This window comes from Manacus candei, unplaced genomic scaffold, assembly GCF_025592945.1.
Source record: "Manacus candei isolate 608988 ecotype Guabito, Panama unplaced genomic scaffold, ASM2559294v1 h1tg000009l, whole genome shotgun sequence".
In the NCBI taxonomy this organism is placed as follows: Eukaryota; Metazoa; Chordata; class Aves; order Passeriformes; family Pipridae; genus Manacus; species Manacus candei.
In genome coordinates this window covers 1,903,630-1,929,685 of record NW_026138057.1, presented here as the reverse complement: position 1 = coordinate 1,929,685, position 26,056 = coordinate 1,903,630, and the positions used below count along the sequence as shown (strand labels likewise).

Here is a 26,056-nt window from a genome sequence, read left to right as displayed (position 1 = left end):
AAAAAAATCAAGTTAAATTAAAGGCAGCGTTTAGAACTGAGCACTTTGCATACCTGTGGCCTCTGTGGAACACGGGACAACCCTGCCCCTCCTCACCTGTATGCAAATGGCCCCGGGTTCTTTTTATCATTCCGCCAACAGCGGCAAAACTTTATCTGAACTCCCGGTCACAAAACCATCATTGTGCTCCGGCAGTTAATTTTTACTGGTTTACAATGTACTTTCCTTTACACAAGAGATAATGCCAGGGAAGCCCAGCAAACCTCTCCCACAGCTGTTCTGCTTTACAGTCCCTCAAAGCATTGATTTCGCAGCGTTATGTCAACGCCAGACACGCCGATTCCCCTCCCTGCTTTCACTCAAGTTCCTTCCTTGGGTCTCCTGACAAAGCACAACTTGTTTTAGCCCTTGTTACTACACCTAAATTAAGTTTGCAGGGGTATATAAACACAAGCAGTAGCCCATCAGGTTTAAGTGGAAAGGGGAAATGCTGTACCCTGGATCTTGAGTTCACCCCCACCTATAATTAAGTCCTCAAACGTTTGGACACTTCAGCTTTCCCTGCAGCAAAAATATACATTTGCAGAGCGCCAATTTAAAGAAATTCAAGCAACTAGCGAAGTAATTTTTGTCAATATGTATTTGCACACAAGAACAAGCTGCTCAGTTCTGTAGAATCTGTCCAGAATTCTGGGGCTGCAACACGTGCATCTGCTCAAATTAGTATAATTTAACATTTGTCAGACCAGTATATACAATGAATTACTTTAAAACGTGGTTTACGTTTTCAGTTATCAGCTTAAGCTGGTATAAAAGGCCCTGACTGCTCCATGGATGAATGCTCAGCTGAGAGCTTATTATCACAGAGAAACCACAATTACAGGTTTAAAGGAAGCCCAGCAGTGTTTGATTTATTTTCACCTATTTCATTATTGTTCTTGTTTTGGCATACAAGATGTAGCAGGATGTTCCTGCCACCAGAACCTGCAGGTTGTAGAATAATACACTAAAAACCTAAAGAAAGGCAGAATTATCTTCTTTCCCAAGAGCTGTCTGTGAGAAAGTTCAATCATCGTGTTAAAACTCAGAAGCTATTTCCAAAACACTGTTCCCACTCCTGCTCTCTGGGGTTCTCAAAGATCAGAGATTGTTTTGAGACTCATTAGCAGTTAGTGGTATTTAACTACATTTCATTCAGATGGGACAACAAAACTGGATTTGGCACTTTAAAAGAAGCGTCACTTTCACACTTTTACATTTTCAATGCAGAAGTGTTAAGAGATAAAAACATTTTGGTACAAACAGACGTGTATTACTGATCATTCACTGCCTCAAAACATACCTTCTTATGTTTTGTCCTTAAAAAACAAAACCCGATTGTATTCCAAGCCCTTGATTCAGGCCCCAGCACTTAACTATGCTGAGAATGTTCCATTAAGTGCATCCAGAAGTGCTGATCACACAGCCCAGCCTGCACGGTCAGAGTCTAAAATGGGGGCTTGAAACTCCCTCTGCTGGCTGAAAACACAGCTAGAGACCTAAAAACATCCTCTCTTGACCCAAAAAAAAAGAATTAAAAAACAAACAAACAAAAAACAAAACCCCCAAAACCAAAACCAACCAAACTGCCAACAACAGAAAAAAAAAAAAAAAAGTAAGATAAAAATGGTATGTGAAAAACTTTTTAAAAAACTAAAATAAAGACTCTCTCTTCTTCAGAGATTTTAATCTTTTTAGCTGTTCTGGCCCCAAGTCTTTCCAGCATTCAGATGCACCTACAGCAGTGTCCTGCTACCCAAAGCCTACCAACCTCTGCAAGTCAGTGTCTCAAAGTGATTTTACAGCACCCAGAAGGAAAAACTCCTGATCTCCCAGTTGTTGCTCCCATGAAACACCAGCCTGTGACTGGGAAGCTCTGCAGATGAGCCCTGCACAAAGGATTTCCTTCTTAAGCACTGCCAACAGATCACAAAGAGGATGGTCTCTGTGATGAGACAACCAGCCAGACTTTACAAACAGGGTAGGAGGACTGCTGCAAGAAATCCACCATCATAGAGGCCAATTAAGACAGATTTGACAAGGGTCAAAATTACAACTTTAGGTCAGACTTACTGAGAATCTTCTACCACAGGCAACAGAGTGGCAAATGTAGGATTTGGGTTCAGAGCCCACTCCTGAGAGAATTTCTTGTGCTCCAAGTCATTCTGGTTCAGTTCCTTCTCTGGAAAGCATTCTTTCCCAGTCTTCTTCCCTTCATCTGTCTTGACTGCAAAAGAGAGGGTTTCTGCCCCAAGGACCTTACAGAGCAGACTCAGTGTCTCCCCCTGTGCCTTCTGTGACAGGTCACATAACTCAGTTTTCTAAAGCTTGTTCCAAAATTCCTGTGAGAGTATTGTGTCTGACCTACCACTATCTTGCACAGGAGTATTCATTTCCAGGTCACAATTAATCAGATGATACCGTACAGTTGGAAAGATTTTGCAGAGGGATGTGACAGCGACCCTGTGAAATGACTTGAAGCATAAATGGCAAAGCAGACTGTCATGGTCAGGGGGTTCCATCCCACAAACCCCACCAGCTCTGCAGTAAAGTACTCCCCAATTCAAATGGCAATGTTTTACACGTATCTTACTCCAGCCTGATCACCACCACGAGGTACAAGACAGATCTAATTTCCCATGTTTTGATGACTATGGTATTAACCTCAGTCACATAATCTAACAGGGGAGTCATTTCCAAAGATCATGGAAAAGCAGTGTCAAGGAAGATCATAGGGCACCATAACCATCCCCTCAGAGTCTCTCACAAGGGCAGGAGTTAGTGTAAATTTGCTGGAGGCGAAAATAGTAATGAAGTAACAGAGCTAGATCACCACAGACATTCCATCAACAGTTTGTTCTGTAAAATAATTTTTTACAAAAAATTTACAAAAAAATTTACAAAATTTACAAAAAACCAAAAAAGTTTTTTCTGCTTTCTGGCAAGTCTGTTGGCCCACCAACACACTGGTGGCCACAGAAAACGTAGCTGTAATGTAACATAGTTGGGACAAATCTTGTGAAATTTCTTCTTATACAATGAAATTGCCTTCCTCTCAGTGGGGTTCATACACACATTGATGGGTCACAACCCTTTTTATCCAAACCACCATCTTATCTGGATGGGATTTAATTGAACCCTTCCTCATTTAATAAACTAAATGTGGTCCTCCCCCAACACCTGTTCATGAGTGGCTGGTGCAAAGCCAGGTAACTCCTCTTTCTGTGCAAACCAGAAATCCCACACATGAAACTTCGGTGCAGAACTGCACATAAAGTGTTTCAGACCTGAATTTCACCTACACAAGGTCTTAGAAGTCTTAGAATACTTAAGCCTGGACCTGAGCCTCAAGCCCACACCTCACTTTCCAATATCTGCACAACTGGGAAGCAGAGGATTCTGCTTTACAGATCTCCAGAGGACTGAGTCAGGGTCAGTCAGGAGATGAGACGAGAACCAAGGACTTTGGAAAATGTCAGAGGCAAAAGCTTAATAGCCACTGTGGAGGGTCTCAACCAAGCAGATGTTTCAAACATGTGCCTAATTTTTAAGTGCTGAGTTTGATGGCAGTAGATATTACAGTGGGCACCAACCCAAGACAGAGCTAAGGAGGAGAGGCTGGTGGACAAAATAGGAGGAAAAGCAGAGCACGAAAAACATTTTTTTCATGTGCTCTCTTAGTCTGTGTAATCTACCCAAGAAAGGCCTCAGCTAGCAAGTCAACTTCAGACCTCAATTATAACACGTGGGCAGCTTTATTGCCCAACAAAAAGCACACTGGACATTTATGGTCTCATTTTATTAAATTCCCCTACGCATGACGCTCACTATTGGGTGTGTATGTGTGAGGTTAATATAAAAGTCCACACTATATTTGTATATTAACAAGATTAAAAGCTCACCTGCATGGCAGGTGCTGCTGTGGGCACAGGTTTGGGTTATGGATTAACCAAGTCCTATCAAAAACCGGGGTCTATCACCAAATCTAAAGCAGGAAAAGCAGGTGCTTTTCCTGCTGATGTAGCTGAGGGCTCCGATTGAATTACGCCAAGAAAGAATAGCTTTGCTTTCTTCATGAAATCTGATTAGAGAAAGAGAGAGCTAGCACCTTACACAACATGGTGCAGCTTAAAGGACAATCTGCTCCTCTCATGGCCCCTTCTGCTGGTTACTTTGATCTAAGTTTTATTGTCTGGGTTTAACACCTTTGCCTTTGGTTTTACAGAAAACTTCTTCAGAGGCATTTTCCTACACCAAGTAATTGCTCAAGTCTTTTCAGAGAAACCACCAATTATCCAGGATGCTGGAAACTAAACACCTGTAGTTTTGGCAAAATACAAGATTACTCTCACTGGTATTAAACAGGTAAGGGAGGACACGTTAAAGACTCAAATTTTACTTTCTAAGATCAGTGCTCAATAATAATAAGAGCAGTGTCAACAGCTCAGCACACTATGGGAGGAATCAGTTCATTCCTAAATGCAAGAAGGAGACCTAACATCATTAAATAATACAGGCCAGACTGGCTTTCCAGCTCCCCTCAGTAGGATGCTCGTGGTACAAGGTCATTGTTATACCACCTCTCCCCAGTTCAATGCTAGAGTGTTACAGTTCTGTAGCACACACAAACCAGCAATTCCTTTCCAGAAGCTAATGAAACCAGTCTGATTTTAGCCAGAATCCTACACAAGCAACCCTAATTTTAAGCATAAAAATCGGAATCCCTTCTGGTCTTACCTCAAGTGACAGGCTGGGTAACACAATCCTAACAACTGAACTCAGTAATTTCTGCATCCAGCCCAGCAACCTGTAGTCGTGTCAGAGATCATATTTCAAATCACACATATACACACCTACTGTACAACAGAACTTGGTCTTAAAAATGCACTCAGTTTTCTATTTTGATGTGAATTTCCAGCCTCTCAAACGCTGGTGATCCAGTGAAATCCTGCAGGGCAATTGGCCTCCTGGCCAGTTTTCCAAATCCAAAGTGATGTTTGAGAGCCCACCAGCTCTGAAATGTCAGACTGTTCACCCACCTCAAAGAACAGAATACAAGAAGTACAAATAAAGACAATGCTAAAAGCATTGCTGAAGTGTGTTTCAGGCCTGAAAGCAAGCTGGAGCTCCTAAATAACTGTTGTTTAGAATGGTCATCCTGTGTTTTTCCAATATTTTTGTACAGCTAAGTTAGTAATTTCATTACTAGAATCTATCCATTTACTTACACTCACTAAACCTCCACCACATGTGCCAGCCTCAGATCATCCCTATTAAATATTTCTAAATCAGATGGCAAACCAGTAATAGCCCTCTCTCCCCTTTTGATAAGGTGGGAAGTAAAGAAGTTGAGAGGTTCTAGGATTTTTCTTTTTTTTTTTTTCAATTTTAAAACGAAATAAACGAAAAAGTTGCATCCAAGAACGGGCAGCAACAAAATTATAAACCAGCTGATGTGGAAACGTCAACATCATCTTCTAAACATGCAACTGAGGTTCACAGCTGGTGCAAAAAAAAGAAGGCAGCATTGTCTGTGAGCAAAGGCAGTGAGCAGGGACAGCAGGTTTTATTCTGAACTCTCCCACGGATTTCGAGCTCGGCTGTGGGCAGATCACCAAATATCTCAGCTGATCATCTACAAAATAAGGATAGCAATATTTTCCTATCCCAGCAGGATGTTTTCAGAAGAGTACTTGGGAGGCACTCAAACAATGCAATGATGGGGGCCATGGAAAGTATCTGTGCAGAACAAAGACAACACCTGCTCAACCAGTTAATGGAAAAAAGATGACTGAGACTGTTATAAGGAACTTTTAGCATTAAAGGAAAGGACAAGCTGCAATTGTCTCTGGCTTACAGTTAAAAAATTCAGCATCAATAAACCATTTTTTTTAATGTAATTACTGTGGAAAAAATTCAAATATAGGACCAGATATGAAAACCAATGCAAATAAACTACATAAGGGGCTGGAATTCTAAGTCAAAGACAACATTTAGGTTTCCCCTTATTGTGGGTAACATGGATAATTCATGACAAAACATCATTTGACTTCCTTTAGCAAACGAGTGCACACATGATGGAGGTAACTGCATACCATGGTTTTCCCTCCAGAACTGCAACAATTTTAGTTACCAAAGACACCTTTTATAAGCATTTATGTTGTGAGTCCATTTTACACAGTCTTGAAGTTCTGCTCGTACTCTTTGTGGGAGATGATGTCAGGTGGCTGCTCCAGTGCTTTGCTGTACATATCACTGTGTACTCAGTATTTGAAGAATGCCAGCTCAGCCTTGAGGGTTTTTACCCCTGAACGTTTTTCTTTCACTTTATGCTGGGAAAACTGTAGCTCTACAAACACAGAAAAAGTTCTCAGCCCAGAATGAAATATGAAGTTTATGATTAGGGAAGTCTGATGATCTGGTGTTTATTCCTGAATTAGCAACAGATTTCCCATGACCTTAATCACTTCATTTAGATACTCTCTGATCCATTTAGAAAAAAAAAAAAAAAGGGATGGTATGTCTGGAGGATGCAAGAAAGCCCAGCTCCCAGTTCTGAAACACGGCAGCCCACACTTCTACAAACCCCCTAATAAAGATGATGAACATGATTAAATCTCTGGACCATCTCCCTTTCTCCCCATTGGAGATTAAGTGTTCCATTCTCACTGAATGGCTTCACATTCTACACTGCCACAGATCCAGGGAAGCTTCAGATTCAACTAACAAAATTTCCAGCAATACATCATTACCTTTTGTAAGGTTTTCTTGTTGCTTCTAGGATTTATGCAGCATCAGTCCCCTGGTAACAAAGCCTTTAAATTCATTCACCAAACCACGTTGGAAAGAAGAGCTGAAGTGTTAAGAGATGTGAGTGTCACACATATTGTGACATCTGGTAGCAAGCAGAGAAGAGTGTCCAAATTAAGTCTTCTCATCAAGGGAAAGATCAAGTTATCCGACCTGCTTGGCTTGTCAGTGAGCAAATACAGCCTGGGAGAAGGGCAAGACATTCCCTCTTTTTTCCCCAAAAGGTAAGGGAGGTAGAAATGAGATTAAAGAGAACCCAGCAGAGAGAACTGCATGGAGAATTATGGGGAGACAGTGCAAGGTCAAGTATGAGCAACAGAGCACACACAGCCCAGGCTCATCTTCCTGTCTAGAACAGGAAGCTGAAGGAGCATTTTTTTTGTTTTGCTACCCCTATTAGAACTGTCCTTGTAATGCTGTAAACATTTGTAAGCCATTAGCTGGACCCAGCAGCACATGGTGTAACAACAAAAGCTAGGTTTGTTCCAGCCATGGGAATCCTTTCCGGTGAAAGCACGGAGAGGTGGGTGGGACAGGATCTCAGGGAGCAGCTGAGGCATCACCAGGCTGGGGCAGGTTCACAAACATCCCCACAGAGCTGCAGCAGGTGACTGGCAAACAAACCCTTCCTAAAGGAGCACTGGAGTGGAGTCTGCATCCCCGGACACAGTGCTTGGAGTCAGGGAGCTTCCCTCGCCTGCACCAACTCCTTTTGCTGAAATCCAAACTGCAGCTTCTCCAAGAACCAGCACACAGGGATTACACACCACCTACACTTCACTCCTCTCACCCATTTACACATTTGGATACTGTTTAAAAAAACTATTTGCCTGTCTCTTGTTTGCCTGTAATTATTTCCTCTAAAGTTCTTCTCAACTCACACCTTTGCAGTTTCTTAAAAAGGACACCTCCCCCCACTTGCTGATTTTAAAATTCAGGGCCCAAAATGCAGGGCCCCAAAGAGAAGGACTATTACAAATTACAGCAAAGCAATTTTCTTTTGATCTCTTTTGAGATGCTGTTGGCTCACTCAATTTGTATTGAATATCAGCCCTATAATATTTGTCTTCTAATACCACTTATTCCCTGACATGTACTTTTAAATTGTAACAGTGCATATTTATCTCTTAAATTTTCCTTTAAAATTTTGGTAATTTCCTCTGGTTTATAAAGGTCATTTTGGAACAGTGTCATATATATTGCTTAGAGATGGACTACAAACCCCATCTTATCCTTCCACTCCCCAACCCCAAATTATCTCTACCCAGAGCTCACATAACAAATGGCTCTGAATGTTTCTGAAGACTGCAGATTAAGTCTAACCCATTTGATTTGTGGAAAACTCCCAACAGCTGTATAGGCTTTTAATCAGACAAAAAAATCTAGTGAAAGAAAAAAAAAATCATTAACACCTACACAAAAAAAAAAAAAAAAAAGGCAGGCAAACACCTATCTTTATTTTGCTTTCAATAAAACCCAAGACAGAGCTCTGGAATTACTCCACCTGACTAAAGCACAATGTTAAATTGTACCAAAAGCTGTGGTAACACTATGTACTACTCTTAATATACAGGCAGGTGAAAAGATAAACCATCTACCAGGGTAAGAGACACATTTACCTCACATATCAGTGTTAATTAATCTATATCCCCCCATCACTTTCCCACAGGACCTATTTTGTCTTATAGGTTTGTATGCCCCCCCCTTTTTTTTGGTGCACATTAGGAAGTGCTGGAGGGATAAAAAGCAATGTTCCCCAAAATGTGCCAGTAGATGTAAACATAACCCCAAAAGAGGCCATGAAAGCACATGTCACATGCTCCATTCATATAAACCCAAGCCAGTGTTTCTTCCTTTGTCTGTAATTCTTACACAGTTTCTAAGTTATTCCAGCTGCCTGTTTGCAGCTCAGTCAGTTTATGTTACTTCATAGTTAATTGTGCTTGTGAGGTTTATCACTGTATTTCTGTGTTCTTACTAAAAGAATCAGGAACATTTCAATTGCATCCATCCTCTCCCTCCACTCCTAAATCTTAAAGCAACAAAAATTCACAGTAAATCAAGAAGGAAAAATAAAATAGCCGAGGAATCTCAAATTAGCCTTAATTAGGTGATTAAGGTCCTCCTTCAGAAGATAGAAAAATCTGATCCTGATTTAATAACACAAGATGATCTGCTCTTTGCTTTGGCCTTCATGTGCTTCACACCTGAGAATCTGCAACAACCACTGTCAGAGACATCAGCTTGACCCAGGATTGACTTTGTTCTGCCCATAAAAAAATCCATCATCTTCTCAATCAGAACCTGTTCCAAAAGAATGCCATGAACTCTGCTAGATCATGGGCAAAATCTGCCCCAGTCAACATGCTAGCAGGATGCTTTTTGCACTGATCTCTCCAGGAGGAGATGAAGGGATACCTGGTTTGTAGAGACTGAAGCACAAGTGAAAAATCAACCTGCTCAACACCCCCAACGCTTGGTTCCAATGAGGTTCCACCTTAAAAATTCAGTGTCCCAAGTGCCTACAGATGATTCTGTGCCTCTAGAGCTGGAGAACAGCAGGGCAGCATCCTTTAGGTGCTGCATTTTGAAACCAGGCAGATATGTCCCACGTGCATGTAACCTCCTCCTTGGGCCCAGCCTTTAACCAGCAAAGATAATGGGAGCAGAGATGTTGAGCACTGCAGAAATCAGCAGCAAGGGAAAGGCAAAAAAAACCAAACCACAAGAACCATTGCAACACCCCAATTATTTCCACAGTTTGAGAAAAACTTTTTTTAATAATGCAATCCTCAAGTTTTACCTTATTATGTACATTCATTTTCATGATTTTATACAGTTATTGCATAATGTGGTCATTTACATCTTCCAGTTCAAGTGACATTAGGTGGCACAATTCTGTATTAAATTCTAGTTACACTTTCAGGCAATTACACCAATGTGAAACAAGAACAAGATAGACTATTCCCTTCAGAATGCCTTCTTCACATTGCCCAGATGCAAAGAAAGCATAATGGAGACAGTTGTGATGTTTATGATAATCCCACACTGATTCGTGCTGCTTTGGTAGATTGTAGTGGAATGTAATGGCAAAAAAACCAAATAACCAAAAGCAAACAGAAAACCAAACCCAAACAACCTTAGGAGGCAAAAAAAATAATTAAACTGGTAAGAACTGTACACTTCCTTTTTTTGGAAAGGCAAAACTACTTCAAGTATTCAGAAAAGTGGGAAAAAAATAACTTTTTATTTTCAGTAAAAAGGTAAAATAGACTATTTAACCACTGTGTAATAAGTGCCAATAAATTGGTGGAAGTGATTATACATCATGCTAGAAGGAGCAGAAACCATCCTGACATAAAGCCATACTGGAAAAAAAACAAACTCAAAACTAGAAAAAACAGTGCTGATGCCTTTATCAGCTTGCCATGATGAGTGTTGTAAGTGCATGACTGAAAATAAGCAGTGATGGCACTGGAACCAGTGCAAGTGAGTTCCTGGGGAGCTTAATCTGGAAGAGAGACAAGAGACTGAACACAGACAAGGGCCTGGCTTAAGATGCAAGATTACAAAAGTAAAGAAAGATTGCAGGAGTAGCCCACAACTCAGTTCAGTTTTGTTCTACACATGTAGAAGCTACAACACATTTCACTCCACAGCAAAAAGAAAATACGAGCAAAAAGATAAAGAAACAGACAGACAAGAATTATTAAGCCACCTTTGAACAGTGAGACAACAAGGCAAAAATAAGCTTTGGAGTGAAAAAGCACCATCATCCTGGATATTTTCCTCTCCCTCACGCAGGACAGAAAGAGAGGCTAATGAGAAAAAAAAACAGGGAAAAGTATACAGGATGATTGCTTGGCACTTCTGAAAACTGTTTTTTATCTTAAAAAAAAAAAAAAGAATCAAATAACTTACAAGTAGTAGCAGTGTTTTATGGACAATTACCTTCCCCAAGCCCTTGTCCCTACAGAGGTGACCACAACAGTGTCTGTTTTGGTGACAAGTGTCTCCATGAGAAGGCAGCACCTCAAAGAGCAGTTTCATTTTCACATCTCAAAACAGTAGCTGGGATTCATTCTGAACTTCACAGGGCGAAGATTCAAACAAAAAAAATAAATCACCTCTTCAGAGGAATACCAAGGGACAGTGAAAAGCACCCAGACACAGGTTACTGTTAATTCCCCACTTCAGGTTTGTTGAGGAAGTCACTTACCCAAAAAAGTTTCACCCAGGTGAAAGTCAGTGATATGGAGCGTGTGGTCATTAAGCCATAAAGGTATGTGATCCTGCAATACTGGTTGAGCACCTTCTAATCCCACAGACTCAAATTAAAAATTTGAACTGCCGAGCACTTTGATTATCCCAATTCAACCTTTTTTTTTTTCCATCCCCCTTTAAGGGGAGACTGGCAGCGATCGTGGCGCGACATTCCGGCCAAAGTTCAGCTCCTTCATGGGACACGACACAGAGGCAGGACGGGAGAGTAAAAGGAAGAGGGTTCACTAAAAAGCAGCACAAGAATGTTTACTCCAGAAGAGCTCAGTTTTTACCACATGGAAAAGCACGAGTGCGATGGCTCCGGTCGCGGTTGGAGCTGCTCTCACAGCGACCAGCATGACACAGCCGGCACCCAACCCTTGAGCAAAAGCAGAGGAAACCAGAGGATGGGCAAAGCAGGCAGCCCCTGCCCCTCAGCTGAAACAGATTGTGTTCCAACGTGATTAACTCCTGAAAACTCGGTAAGATACGCTGGTGTCACGTTACAGCAAAAATAGTGTTTCGACTCTCACTACAAAAAGATTAAGGATTCTGTTCTGGTCCTGCCTAATCCATTCATGGTTTGCAGGGCACAGCCCTTGCCACATTGCCAGAAAAGGCAGTTCCATTTTCCTGTGCTGAAGAAAGTAGGAGGCTTAGTGGTTATAAAGTTCATCTTTTAAAGTGCACTGTCATTTTAAACACACTTTCCCTCTTAAAAAAAAGAAAATAAAACATGTTCTGATATCAACAGTCTATAAAAATAACGGCTGCAACACTCCTCTAAAACTGCAACTTAAAATCAAGTCAAGTTAGCAAGATTCAAATCTTCTGCGAAAAAGATATGAACCCAAAAATAAAATAACCTTCCTGCAGAGAATCGCCAAGCAAAACCTCACACACTGTCCTACAAGCCCCTCTTCCTAAACAGCATCTCACAGAAAATCCAGTTTCTTCCAGTTGACAACCTCAAGAAAACAGAGGTCTAAACAAATCAGTCCTTCCCACCAGTCACCTACATAACTGCAGGTGTGGGTGCTGGTGCAGTTTTTCCATCAACTCCTCCTCTGTAGGTTCTTCCAAAACATCTCTACAAAGAAAAAGCATGAGTTGTTAGGGGCAGCAAAGGGAGCTTTCTCAGCATTTGTTTTAGCAATGCACATACTGAGGATGTGACGTGTGCTCGTTTCAAGAATGAAACAAGGAATTAAAATCACAATAAGTTGATGCTCCCTAAAGATGCATCTACTTGCAAATGATCCATCCTCTACAGATGTGTCATGGAAACCAGCAGCTGTTTTCCCACAAGAAGCAGGGAAGCAATTTCCTGCACGCAGCACAACACAAGTGAAGGTCAGTAGATTTGTTTTCCTGAAAAAACTCCCAGATGAGAACATGTTCCCAGTGCTACTATTGAATATCCAACGTGCACCAGAAGTTCCACTCATACACGATCATCAAGTCTCAACTCACCACCCACAATCTCATAATAAGCCAAGAACACGCATCACTTTCCTCATCTTCCCTTTTCTTCTTTCCCTTGTTTCTGTCCCCCTCAGCAGTTGTTCCCCTCACCCCCAGCACCTCTTCTCCCACCCTGCTATGAGCACAAAACATACAAAGGTTAGGCTTCCACGTCAGCTTAAACCAGGCCCAACTGAAGCACTTGTTGATTTTTTCCTAAGTAACAGATAGAACAGTTTGCTTCAGAGGGAGGAAATGGAAGACAAGCCTTTGCCCTCTTGCAGGCAGCACATCTCCTTTAAAACAGAACACAAAAAACCTAGATTGATTATCAAATCCAGTCCAACTCACCTGAACATTAGTTCCACTGTCCTCTGGTATTCAACATCTGAAAGAGACTCTCGATGACAGCGACGGTCCCACTTGTGAATGAAGTTCTGCAATGTAAAAGGAACAGGGAAAAATTAAAAGGACTACTTCTGATGACATCAGAAATATCTAGTCACTATGTCTGCAGGTAAGGTTTGGGAGGGGGGTGAGCTCTGTTTTCAAACTCAGTGCCAGAGCACCTTTACTGGCTGTGGGTCACTGCTTTATTCGAGCCTGTTGTTCAGGAAAGAATTAACTTTCTCATCACAAACTGAAAGAACAGCAGAGCACAAGAGAGCCCTGCTGCCTTCTGCTCCTAGCAAGGACTGCCTCCCCAAGACAACCAAGTGAACTACCCACAAATTTTTACCCTGCTCTGAATTTCTTCCACTTTAAAACCCCAACCGTATATAAGCAAACCTACTGCTAGTCCAGGCATCACAGCTTAAAGCTCAGCTACTGGTTTTGTCACATTCCCTTCCCCATCTTGAGTAACACTGACAAATTAATAACTGGGGAGCAGACAAGGCAGCTCAGGGGAAAAAAAAAAAGGGGGGGGGGAGAAAAATAGTGAGATGCTGCTCTCCTCCTTCAGAATGCTGCATCTTGGCTCTTACAGCAAAAACTTTGGCCACAGCCCTGCAGAAGTAAGCAGACAGAAGATGTCTTGGACTGAAAGTCTGCCATTCTTCCTACTATAATAAATTTAAATTCTCAATACCTTCAGCAACAACAAAAACATCTCCCAAAGAAACTTTTAGAGGTTTTGAGATGGGGTGAAGTGCCCTCTACAGGTACTCAGTTCCTTCCATTACTTATAAGAGAAGTCTACAATTATTAACCTGGAGGAGATGGTTCTGATTAGCATTCCCTTCACCATCAGAAATTTGAATTTGCAGGATAAACATACACAAGAAACTGGCAGAACTATATGTTCTTCATGGCATTGCTTGGATACCTCTATTTCCCCAGCTTGTTTGAAAGACTCCAGAATATGGTCTCTTGAAAAGAAATAATCAGTTCCACTCTTCTAGCGTGGAACTGAACAATGGTAAATTCAAATCAGGGTGGGAAGAACCACAGGAGAGCCAAATAAATTAAAAATTTGAAGAGCTAACTTCATTTGCTGATACATTAAAAGGCAAAAAGCCTGCAGCTTGAATAACTAATGCTGAAGTTAAATGCAAATGTACAAGAGACAAGCAATTTTATAATACTTATAATATTTTTCATCTTTATAGAGAGTGATATAATGAAAATGTACATACCCAATGAGATGCAACCAGTTTTGTGACAAAACTGCAAGTAAAGCATACAATTGTCTAGGAAAAAAACCAACCTCCTTCACTCTTCAGGGGAAGGGCAGCGAGGAGAAAGGTAAAGGAAGAACACACACAAGCCCAACATACTATTCTCAAAAAGTTGCCTGGGTTCTTTTTAACTTCCTGCAGAAATTAGAACCCAGCTTTGGGATCCAATGCCAAATAAACACATTTCCTTACCTCCAGAAGTAAAGCTACGAAGAGATTAACCCAGATGACAGAGGAGATCAACCACCAGGCTACAAAATAGATCTTTGCCCACCTGCAGATCAGATTACACAGACAATAAGTAAGGTAGGCAGTAAATACCCTCAGCCTCAAAAGTGAGCAGAGCACCATGAAATCACATTTTTCCTTGAAATATAATGCTACTCCTTTTTTGATGTCAAACGAGGTATGGAATAAAAAAAATTAAAAATAGAAAAATCTTAGCCCTTCATTAAATCAGCCAAACAGACTCACTCTCCCCACTCAACCTGCTTAACTGAACTCTGAAGGGACAGAAAAGCAGCCCAGTAGAAGCTGTGCTGGATCACAGCAAGACATCCATCTGGGACAGTATCCTTGGAATGGGCAAAAGCAGAAACATAGGAAAGAGTGCAAAACCATGGCAAAATATCTGTGTTGCTACCCTCTAAGCACTCCCCAATCTCCAACTGTTTGCAGTTCAGAGATTTCTTGAATTACAGGGAGCTTCCATTCACTGCAGATCCAGTGGATTTCTCTGTCATAACTTGTCCAGTCTCCTCCAGACCACATTAAACATTTATCCCACACAGAGCCTGCAGAACTTAACAAAGGGCTTGGGATAACCAGCCAAGGAGCACTGGAACAGCTCAACCCAGAAGCCACCCAGTTCATTCAAACATTCCCATTAAGTCACTAAATACAAATGAAAGATATGCCCAAGGGTTTAAGTCTGCCAAAAAAATTGTTCACCCACAGAGAAAACACAGAAGCATTAAATTTCTTTCCTTTATACCTGAATTTCCAGAAGAAAGGTAAGCAGCAGCCCTCTTAGCAGGTGGAATTGTGCCATGTGCATAGTTCTTGTTCAGTTACCTTCCAAACTGGATTTATAGGAGACTTTTTCAGTATTGTTACTGCTACTTACGGACTTGAATATCTTGAAAACGCATCCAAAAAGACCTGCCAGTTGTTCACCACCATCACATCCCAGAGGGTCACCACTGCTGCCTAAACAAAGTGAGCAGAACAGAAGGTCAGTGGTTATTTCTCACACACTTGAGGCTCAGAAAATGAGGAGAGGTAAGAGGAGAGGGGAAGAGGGAAGGATGTCATCAGTGATCACACTCACGGCAAAGTCATCGAAGTTGTTGGGCCAATATTCCAGCTGCTCGTAGGTCCCACACTGCAAAGTGCCATTAGCAAATGTTGTGTTGGCAGCACTGTGGGAGGATTACAGGGGGATGTGAACACAGCTTTCTGTAAACTGTACCTTAAAAGCAAAATTCTCCTGAGTGCCCTGCAGAAAGTTCATTATCTCAAAGGCAGAAAACAAGGGAAACAGTTCAAACCCAGACGAGCCTTCCTGCAATTCCAGTGCAGCAAGAGGAAACAGAACATGAAGCCTTGTGATTTAACATTTAAAATTCAAACATTAAAATTCAGCTCCAAGAATAAGAGAAAACAAACAACAACAAAACAGCCACAAACAGGTGCTTTTGAAAGACAGGGTTCTTTGTGGGCAGTGACGTTGAGAACCTTACCTGGTGTTTCCCAAGGGAACAACAGCACCTTTGAACAGCATTATGCCAGTGATAGCAAATGCATAGAAAACCACCTGGAAGGAATACAAGCAGCTGTTAGCTTGGAATATTTCTGTCACTAAATGAGAAAGCAACACAATTAATATGGAATTTATATTTGTACCACAGGTGAAGGAATTACGTCAAGAACAACGCCTGAAGCTTTTAAAGTGAAAATACTCCCCAGCTTAACTGTTTGCTCTTACTTTTCAATATTCTATTTAACTTTCTGTTCTTAAAATGCGTTAAATCCTTTTATTTTATGATCTATTTTACTTTTTGATCTGTTTGGCTTTTTTTGTGTCTCAGAGTGCTGATATTTAACTGTTAACGTTGCAGAATAGCAACTTAAACCAAAACACACTGACAGTATTTACAAAGCATAACCTAAATATTTTTATTTAGGGCGTTTTCTGCTAGATTCAGTGAAAATAGCTCTTATTAAACTTAACTGAAGGACAAAACCAAGCCAGTATTTTATATTACACCAGCAACTTTCTTAAAGATGTTACAATTAGCCTAAAAATAAAGTTTTCAGTAACACAGAGGGGTTTGAAATTCCTTTCTTCTACTTGTTGGAAATGCAAACTTCCCTTTAAAAAGACACCTTTCAGTATTTAGCAGTCACTTGGGTGATTTCACAGTTTTTATCCTACAAAAATTGTTCTAGAAATAACCTACAGCTTCGCTCCTCTGAGAAAGACCCACTTGTCCCAGGAAAGCTTGAAACAAGCTGAGTCTTAAAAATAAAAATACTTTTTTCATTTGATTTTTTTTTTTGCATTTTGTTACAAACAGACCTAAGGAGGGGGAAGTCTGGGAGGAAGAGAACTGCCCTGGCCTATGAACCACAGCACTTTGAACATCACTGGAGTAAGTTGAAGCTGATGTTTCACAGCCTGCCAGAAGATGGGGCAATAAAATTAACTTTATTCTTTGAAAAAAAAAAACCACCATATATTTCAAAGACTCACTGCATGAGAAATTAGCTAATTAGTTACATTACTTTATCAGCATGTGTTCCAGCCTAACTTAAGGAAAGATATTTTCTATCAGCTGGCAGTGGGGTCAGATTTCAGCAGAGCAGCAGCTCGGTGACAGCTTCCACATAGCCTGGGGCAAAAGCAAATTAAACTAATGGAAGTGGCAAGCACTGTGGCAGACTTGCCTCACAACTGCTGCAAAACTACAGTTCACACTCCTGACGTTCAGGGCAATCAGCAGCAGCCACTTTATGAGAATCACGTCTCACATATATGCATAGAGACACTACAGTGAAACACTAATGCACATTTTATGAAAATAAAAATCAAGCCTATCGCTACAGGCTCCCACCCCTTCTTTCAGGAAGGAAAGAAAATACTTCTCAGTTCCAAGAGTAGCTCCCAGTGGCAAGTGTGACTTGTAGAGCACAACAAAAGTTGTAGAGCACAACAAAATTTGCTTTGCCCCAACCAATATCTTTATTTCGAGCTGCAACACACACCAACCTAGGGCCCCTTCTCTACAGATAAAAGTAGAGATTATTAATGACAAAAACAGATATTCTGGTTAAATTGCATGCTAAATGTATAGACTAGAGCAACAAATCATTGGTCTCTAACCACTACCTCAAAATAAAGTATCCTACAAAACCCCATGGACAATAACAAAACAAAACCAAACCTACCCAGGCACTTCTCTGCTCTACCAGGAAGACATTGTTGCAAAGCCAGAAACTCAGGATTTGGGAGGATTTGTGTCATGGACATCATGCATTGTGATCCACCCTTTAATCACATGGTTACAGAGCATGTGCTCTACACAGATACACCCAAAACAGGATGACAGGAGGCTTTCAAAAGTCATGTCCAAACATGCCATCTCAAGACCTTCTCAACTGGAAAACAATTTTCAAGTGGTTCTGCTATTTAATAAGCAAATATTAATAAGCAAATCAGGGTAAGGAAAACTGGTCTGCTTTTAGCATGGATGAATTTTGATTTGCAACCAGAGTATCCAGCCTGAGGCAAGCACTCTGAGGAAGCCTCAGTCACTCCTATAAAGATCCTCCTGATAAAAGAGGCACTGTCACTGTGCACAGGCCATAACAAAACAGCAGTTTGTCCTGGCTTTCAAACACATGCCCTGGAGAAGAACTGGCTGATTGAGGTGAAATGTTAGTGATCCTGGTGACTGCACAAGATACTTGTTAACTCTGTTGGAGACATACCCTTATTAGACTGCTAACTATAACAAAGCAAATGACAACCTTGCATCATGACTTACCACGAGGATTCCTGCAAAGGCTCTTAAGTTTTTCACCAGATCCAGCAATGTAGTGACAACCAAAGCCATGAACTAAAACAAAGCAGAATTCTACATGTATGACATTCATCCCACTTCCATTCCACATCAAATTATTTTTACTAAAAGGACAAAGAAATATCAATGGGGAAAGTGAGTTATGACTACATGCAAGACATCTTTGATACAGAGAAATTGCCATGATTTATTTAAAATGAATGAGCAATGCTGTAGGAGTCTTTTTCACAGACAGACGTCATCATAAGTCTTAAATATATACAGGTACTGCAACCTAAAGGACTATATGTCTAGTAAGACTAGAAAGAATGGGAGGCAAGCAAAACACCAGCACCTCCCAGCTCCAGGGTGACTGCTTCATATTTGACCCACATAATTCCTATTTTACACTTTCCACTGACACCATGACCTCTGATTACATCAGGTTTGGTATTTATGGCTTACTGAAGTGAGATATAAACCCTGCACCAGACATTAATTTGGGCTTAGCTTTTAAGCAAGTAAATGCAGGATTATAACAAACAATCAAAGTGATTTCTGTATCGTGGTGGAAATACCTCTGCTGGGAAGGTGGAGAAGGATTTATCCCACAAAACCCTTTGCATTACCAAATGTCTTGCAGCATCTAGTGAAAGCAATTCTAACTCCTCCTTAGTACAGAGTTCTCCAAGGATACCCCAGCCACTCATCTAATTAAGACTGAAGCACCACACGAGCTGCACGAGTGTTTCTGGATAAGTTTGCCCACCTTAGAATAGCAGCAGCAACTGCCACCACACCAACAGAACTTGTCTGCTGCCTCAACAGAGGAAACCAGCCCCAGAGACAGGGAGTTTGTGAGGGGCTGTGCAACAGCCAGGACAGGCAGAGCCGAGCTCTGATCCCACCCATGGGCAAAAGAATTGCAGTCTGTACGTTATTCTGAAAGGCTGGAACAAAATTTATGAGGTGGCCAAGAAGGAAATGGGAGTTGTGGAGGGATGGGCAATCACCTTCATGTTGGGGATGATCCGCAGGAAGCGGAACACGATGAGCATGTTCACCAGCCGCACCATATCCCACAGGGACAACAGACCCATGAACTCGGGTCTCCTGGGAAAGATGGGAGAAGACAACCAATCAGAGAAACAGTTCGTGACAGAGAGACAGAATTTCATCTCCTGGGCTACAGGTAACTGTAAGTATGTTCATTTACTTAGCAGGAATCTCACCCTTAACAACTGCTGCAGGAAGCGACCTGTTTAACCTGGGCTCTTAAATATGCAGAGAGTGCTCCTTAAAGTGCATGTTCATGAAAGAAGTTATTTAAGACAACACTGCAGAGAACACATATTCTAGATAACAGTCACATCACTGTCCTGAAGGTGTTACATCTACAGACCAACAGCACACACTCACCAGTGACTCATGGGGGTTATAATCTGTTTGCAGTGACTGACACAAAGACCTAACAAGTCTAACCTAACTGGTGCTCCAAGATGTAGAGCAATCAATCAATCATCTGTATTTAAGAATCAAAGGGTGAAATCAAACCCAAACAGAATCAATTCTAAGATAATAATTAATGCCATTAGACTGTAGCAATTACTATTCTGCCAACCATCACTTTTTTGTAGTGATGTTTTTAGTAGTGTTCAAATATAAGCCATTTTCAAAACATAAGGTCTACCAGGTCTCTGCAGAGATAACAGTGTAAATTGTTTTTTGTAACAAAAAAAGATCAGGAGAGTTATCCAAAAGCTGTTTGATCTTAAAAACAAAAATAAAAATACAACTGCTTGGTATTCCAGTATAGACAAATAGTCTAAGTCTATGGGTATTTTTCTACTAAATTTTACAGCATGACCCAGCCCAGTCACTGAGCAAAGTGCAGCAGTTCACAGAGGTCACCTACCAGCCAGGATGAGGAAATCCATACACAGCAAAAGTTGCAATCTCCAAAATCTTTAGTTAGGAAAGAAAGAGAGGAAAAAAAGGTCAAAACTTTACTTTGTAATTCTGAGTTTCAGAAATTCTGTAAGCTTCTTGACAGGAAACATTTTTAAGAGCATTAAGCTGCTTTTTTGACTCACTTTAGAGCTCTGAATTGTCATATTTGCCCAGTTATTCCCCAAATTATCTCAATGTACATAGGTCATTCAATAAAAGGATACACAGTGAATACCATTAGCCATGAATTTGACCTCATCTGCCACATGGGTTTCAGGCTTTTACCAAATAGTTATTACAATAACCTGCCTCTTCATTGAAAGAACAAGGTCATCTTAGCTGCATAACAGAACTCCTCATGCAATTATTTAAAAAGCTGAATATTTCCAAATAGCAATAAAAAGACTTCTTCTAAGAAAACTCACCTTTTCCATGGATTTAAATAAGCCTGCCTTCAGAAAGCAGACCCTAAAGGAACCATGCACCAGCAAAAACTTTCAAGCCACTGAAAGCCACTGCCCATGTTGTTCAGCTCAGCCTGTCAGTGTTGAAGAAAGAGCAATCCCACCAGCTCCTGTAGTTCCCAACCTCCCTACCCAACAAACACAAGAACACATTAGTTAACAAAACACTTACCAGCAAAATTACAGTCAGAAGTCCATCAAATCTATTGCTTGGGTAAGACAAGTATCTTCTCAAGCCCATTGCTAAGATTTTCAGCAACATTTCCAGCAGATAGTACAGGATGAAGAAGCAGTTGATGGCCTTCACCCCCCCAAAATAAAAACAATCATTAGAATTACTGACATCTCAGGGAACAGCAATAACTGTAGGAATGCTACTGCATCTTACCCCCAGGAAGAAGTCATCTCTTTCAGAAGGCTGTTTATCTGCATCCATCACCAAAACCACCTTAAACAGGAAATATTTTATGAATCCACTGCTTTACTGCTACATAAAACAGATTTTTAAGCACAAGAAGAGTCTTTCGTGCTTTGCACAGACCTTTTCCAAGCAGCTGAGAATATATTTTTAACTGCAGGTATTCCCTCTCAACTTAAGACTTTACATGACTAAAGTATGCCAAAACCCTGCCAGCTGCTACAAAAAATGGTTGTTGAAAGAGAGACTAAAGAACAAAAACAGAACTTAGGTTTGTAGCAGAGGAAAACTAAAAAAAAACAGACAAAAAACCCCCACCACCTCACAACAAAAAAACCCTTTTACTTACACAGATAGAAATAATGTTTGCAAGGGCTACCACATTCCCCAAGTAGCCAAAGTAGGGATGGCCAAAGGCAAACTGCAATTTCTGCATAAAATGGGATTGGTACTCTGGACTGGGAGGATGCTGAAAAGAACACAAAGGATTTGCTGAGAATCAAAGCATAAGCATTTTAATAGTACTAAAATAATAAAACCCCACACCCAAGCTCAGCTTTTAAAAGAAGCCAGACATTTTCAAAGCAAAACTTCGGGACCACAGGCTAATTTTGACATTTCAGCTGGAAAATGTTTCCAAGCTGTGGCTGTTCACAGCAAAAGTTCATTTCTGATTATGGCACAACACAAGGGAATGGCAGAGAAGGGAGACAGTCCAACCCTTCTTCAGTACCCCAAGCAGGTAAACTAAACACCAAGGTATTAATTGTACCCACTCCTTCCCCATTTCCCAGCACTTAATTCAGAAGTCTTGGTTACATGCAAACATAGAAAAGAACATTTCTTAACCCTCAAATAGTTGTGTTTTGGTTTTTTCTTTCTCCCTCCAAGAGGAGAAGGCTGCTTTCTGCCCATCTTCATCTGAACACTTAAAGAATCCATGTTTTGTTCTTCACTCAGGGACTGGAGAAAAGTCTTTGAGTATATTTAAGTGTTACCCTGCAAAGACTAACACAATTGAAGAGGCATTCCTTTAACGTAGGACTGTCACAACAAGACAAATCCCTCCTATTTCATCAAAACCAATTTACCAGGGAGGTAATTCATTTCTCCACAGCACCTCTCAGAGAGCCAATGCTGTAAATCCAACTCCTATTCTTTGTTTCCTCGTAATGAATCTTCCTACTAGACAAATACACACGCAGATCTTACCAATTTTGTTTGGCAAAGTCGCTTTAAAATGCTGACAGAATAAACAATTTTGTACATTTAGGGCAATCCCAGATGAATGCTGTGAAAGCTCCTAAAGCCACATTGTTTGTGACTATAAGAGCAACTCATGAACAACTTCAAAATCAACAACGTGTGATTGCACCTTGTGTTGTGTTTACATGTTGTCAAGTCTGTTTATACACTTTATAGACAATACCATCACTTATTTTTGCAGAGGACCAGACAACTTCTGATGTTTCATAAACAATGGTCAGATACATACTTGCTTAATGGCATCTTTGTCTAGTTCTTCAAAGAGCTTCTGGAACTGGGCAGCTGACAGTTGGTCACAGGAGCACATTTTGAGAGACTGCACATGAAAGAGAAACATTCAGATCAGAATCTGCAATAGGTGCAACTGCAAAAAGTGCCCAAACCCTCAGACAACCTTTAAAAGACAGGGAATAGAGATCTAACACAAGCTACTCCAAGCTGTTAGAGTGAGGTTCCATTTTGCTCTAACACAACATTGCTGTGTGACTGGAGGATTCCTCTCACCTTTTCTATTTTCCCCTCTCTGGAAGCACAGGCACCTTTGACAAACTTAAATTTTTTAGCCCTGTGGTAGTGCCATTATTATGTTATGATCCAAGGAATGCTGCACAGCAGAGAGCAATTCTAGACCACAATACTTCCAGGGATAAAGTAAAGCCAAGGGAAAAATTAGCTCTGCAAAACAGGAGCTTTCATTCCTCTGTACCTCTCTCCAGGTGAATGCATCCCTCATCACACCAAAGAGGGAGCAACTTTAGGGTGAAATCCTTGTCTAAGGACTACTTTTATTCTGAAGATCAAAACATAAACAGACAGTGAGCTGGGCTTCTGTTCACACTTTGAGAAAGCAGCATAAAGGAGCTGAGCTGAAAGCTGCCATTCCTAGATCAGTGGTGTAATTAGGGAAATTTCAGTTTCCACAGCTGTCACATCACAGGGTTTGACAGTCACCAGCATCAGGGCTAAGAAAATTCATTTCTTACCCTCAGGATGGCTTGTTTGCAGCGAGAATCCATCTCAACTTTCTGCAGCACTTGGTGTAAGGCCCCACTGCTGACATATGACCTATTTAAAAGAAAACAGAGTGGGCCCTGGTACAGATAACTGTATAGATGGTAAAAAAAAAAAAAAAAAGCTGTTCCAAATGCATTCCTGCCTTTCTTTTCTGGAAAACCAGGTAAAATTAGAAGTAGAAATAAAAGGGAAACAGACACCATAAGTCCCAAATAGTGTGTTATGAACATTCAGTTAAATTAAAAATAAATAAAATGAGATGAGCAACAAACTGCCGTTTTTTAAGAGTGGATCCTCAGTAAATTAAACAAAATGCAGATGACCAAAAATGTACTTTTTTTTGCTAGATAATCTACTGTTGCAACATTGTTCACTTACTGTTGGGCATTAGCAGGAGTCTCTTTCAGGGTGGAAAGCACTTCGAAGGCAGCCCGGATTCCCAGCCGCCTCCTGAAGAGGGAGGACTGAACTGATTTCTGAACAGTAAAAACACCACAGAGGAAACAATTTACTCACACATCATGCACTACTACGTCCTATGGCCACAGAATACACTGATCCTCTGGCACACATCCTGGATCTGTGATTAGAGATCAGAACAGGGGACTGCCCTCAGCCTCACTCCCTCCAAGAACTCTGTGTACGAGGAGGAAGGAAGCAAGCAGGAAAGCAAACAAGTCTGGAATCCAAGTAAACATCCAGGCCATGAATTATTTTCAATTCTGGACTGCACAGGCATATGCCTGTTCCAGAGACAGTGGCAACAGCAAAGCTCAAGGATTCACAGCAATTCACACTCCTGTGCAGAGAGAAGAGTGAGACAGCTTGTGAAGCTGCAGCTTCTCCCCTAAAGGCACAAATCCAGAGCCACAGTTTTTCATGCCTTTTTTTTTTCCCCTCCACAATAACCACTTTCAAACTCAGCTGCTTTGTTGGGAGTCAAGTTTTGTCATGCTCTCATGTGAGGAAGTGAAAAACTGAGAAAGACGGGAAGAAACAGAGGAGGAGGAAAGGATTACCAAAAATCCTCTTTGCACATACTGGGTTCAAACACCTCTCTCCCACAGGAGGGTGGGGGCCATTCCTTCTGTGTAACACTGCTTAAGGCTCACTAGCCAAAAAACTTCTCCTCTCTGGAACTCTATTAGAGCAGGCAGCTATTACTTCACTTTCCCCCCCAAGCCCACACCCCACTCCTCTAAAGGGCTGGAGGAACTATAAAACTGTGTAAGTAAGGGGAAGGAACTATAATATATATATTAGGAGAAGCCAGTAATGAAGGAACTATAAGAAGATATGTAAATAAGGGGAAAAAAATCACACCCAAAGTCACCAAGTTTCTCCTGACACTAAACCTTAAGGAAATCACAGGCATGAGAACCCTGGGCTGCACCAAGAGGAGCATGGCCAGCAGGTCAAAGGAGGTGATTCTCCACTTCTACTCTGCTCTTGTGAGATCCCACCTGGAATGCTGCATCCAGTTCTGCTGTCCTCAACACAAGAAGGACATGGAACTGTTGAAGCAAGTCCAGAGGAGGCCACAAAGTTGATAAGGGGACTGGAGCACCTTCCCTACAAAGACAGGTTGAGAAAGTTGGGGTTGTTCAGCCTGGAGAAGAGAAGGATGTGTGGAGACCTCAGAGCACCTTCCAGCATCTGAAAGGGCCTCCAGGGAACTGGAGAGGGACTTCTCATCAGGAACTGTAGTGACAGGAACGGGGAGTAATGGGTACAAATTGAAAGAGGGGAAAGTTAGGTTAGATATTGGGAAGAAATTCTTTACTGTGAGGGTGCTGGTTGCCCAGGGAGGTTGTGGATGCCCCATCCCTGGAAGTGTTCAAGGCCAGGTTGGATAAGGCCTTGAGCAACCTGGCCTAGTGGGAAGTGTCTCTGCCCATGGCAGAGAGGTTGGAATTGGATGATCTTCAAGGTCCATTCCAAGCCCTTAACATCCTGTGATTCTATGATTTGCAACAATGGCTATTTAAACAGTACAGCAGATTTTCTTCACAAAACCCAAATTTGAGTTACTCGTTCACCTTGTTCAATTTTATAATAGGGTTTTTTCCCCCCCCATAATAGTCAAAGTTGCAGATCCACAGCATTCATGGAAGTATGCAAGCAAGTAATTTTGTCACAGAAGGGGATCAAGCTACAGCAGCATATAATGGGAAAAGTATCTCCATCAAAGAACATTTAGCATCTTAAAACTTACAACCAGAACAGGCCTCCTGCTTTAATGCACAGATGACACTTAATAAGGTTCAAAGTTATGGCAGGACACAGAAATTAGAAATGCTTTACTCACCAGGAGGTATCCCCGAAACTGGTTGTATATTATTGCTGTAAGCAAGTTCATCAGAAACAGGTTGCCTATTGGAGAAAAAGAGGCAGTAAGAACTACTGAAATCCGTATCATATTTATCAAAGAAGTTTCAGTGCATGTAGTAAATAAAATTTATCACTTAAAGAGGACTAGTTTTCTCGTGTTTGATTTCCAAAGTGGTTTCATGTACTGTGATGTGTGCATTTCTCTGTGACGTGTTACCAAAACCCCCAGGCCACAAGTGAAAATTATCTTACAGGCATTACACAGTAATTGGAAGAAACACAAAAAAAGGAGAA

General features: G+C 41.1%; 1 protein-coding gene across 3 annotated transcripts in view; it reads right to left on the bottom strand.

Annotated features, from left to right (window-relative positions):
* Positions 1–26,056, bottom strand: part of TPCN2 (two pore segment channel 2) — a 58,346-nt gene that overhangs the window by 21,139 nt on the left and 11,151 nt on the right. For all 3 annotated transcript variants that reach the window (XR_007902711.1, XM_051777213.1, XM_051777214.1), the window contains exons 10-24: positions 25,740–25,804; positions 23,810–23,907; positions 23,401–23,482; positions 22,647–22,733; positions 21,501–21,620; positions 21,122–21,181; positions 20,906–21,034; positions 20,235–20,284; positions 19,333–19,432; positions 18,305–18,376; positions 15,998–16,071; positions 15,586–15,676; positions 15,382–15,464; positions 14,448–14,529; positions 12,928–13,013 (exon numbers count right to left, since the gene is read on the bottom strand). Coding sequence is in view for 2 of the 3 variants with exons in the window: in XM_051777213.1 (XP_051633173.1) it covers positions 12,928–13,013; positions 14,448–14,529; positions 15,382–15,464; positions 15,586–15,676; positions 15,998–16,071; positions 18,305–18,376; positions 19,333–19,432; positions 20,235–20,284; positions 20,906–21,034; positions 21,122–21,181; positions 21,501–21,620; positions 22,647–22,733; positions 23,401–23,482; positions 23,810–23,907; positions 25,740–25,804 (1,279 nt within the window). In the remaining variant the exon portion in view is untranslated. The remainder of the gene's footprint in view (positions 1–12,927; positions 13,014–14,447; positions 14,530–15,381; positions 15,465–15,585; positions 15,677–15,997; positions 16,072–18,304; positions 18,377–19,332; positions 19,433–20,234; positions 20,285–20,905; positions 21,035–21,121; positions 21,182–21,500; positions 21,621–22,646; positions 22,734–23,400; positions 23,483–23,809; positions 23,908–25,739; positions 25,805–26,056) is intronic.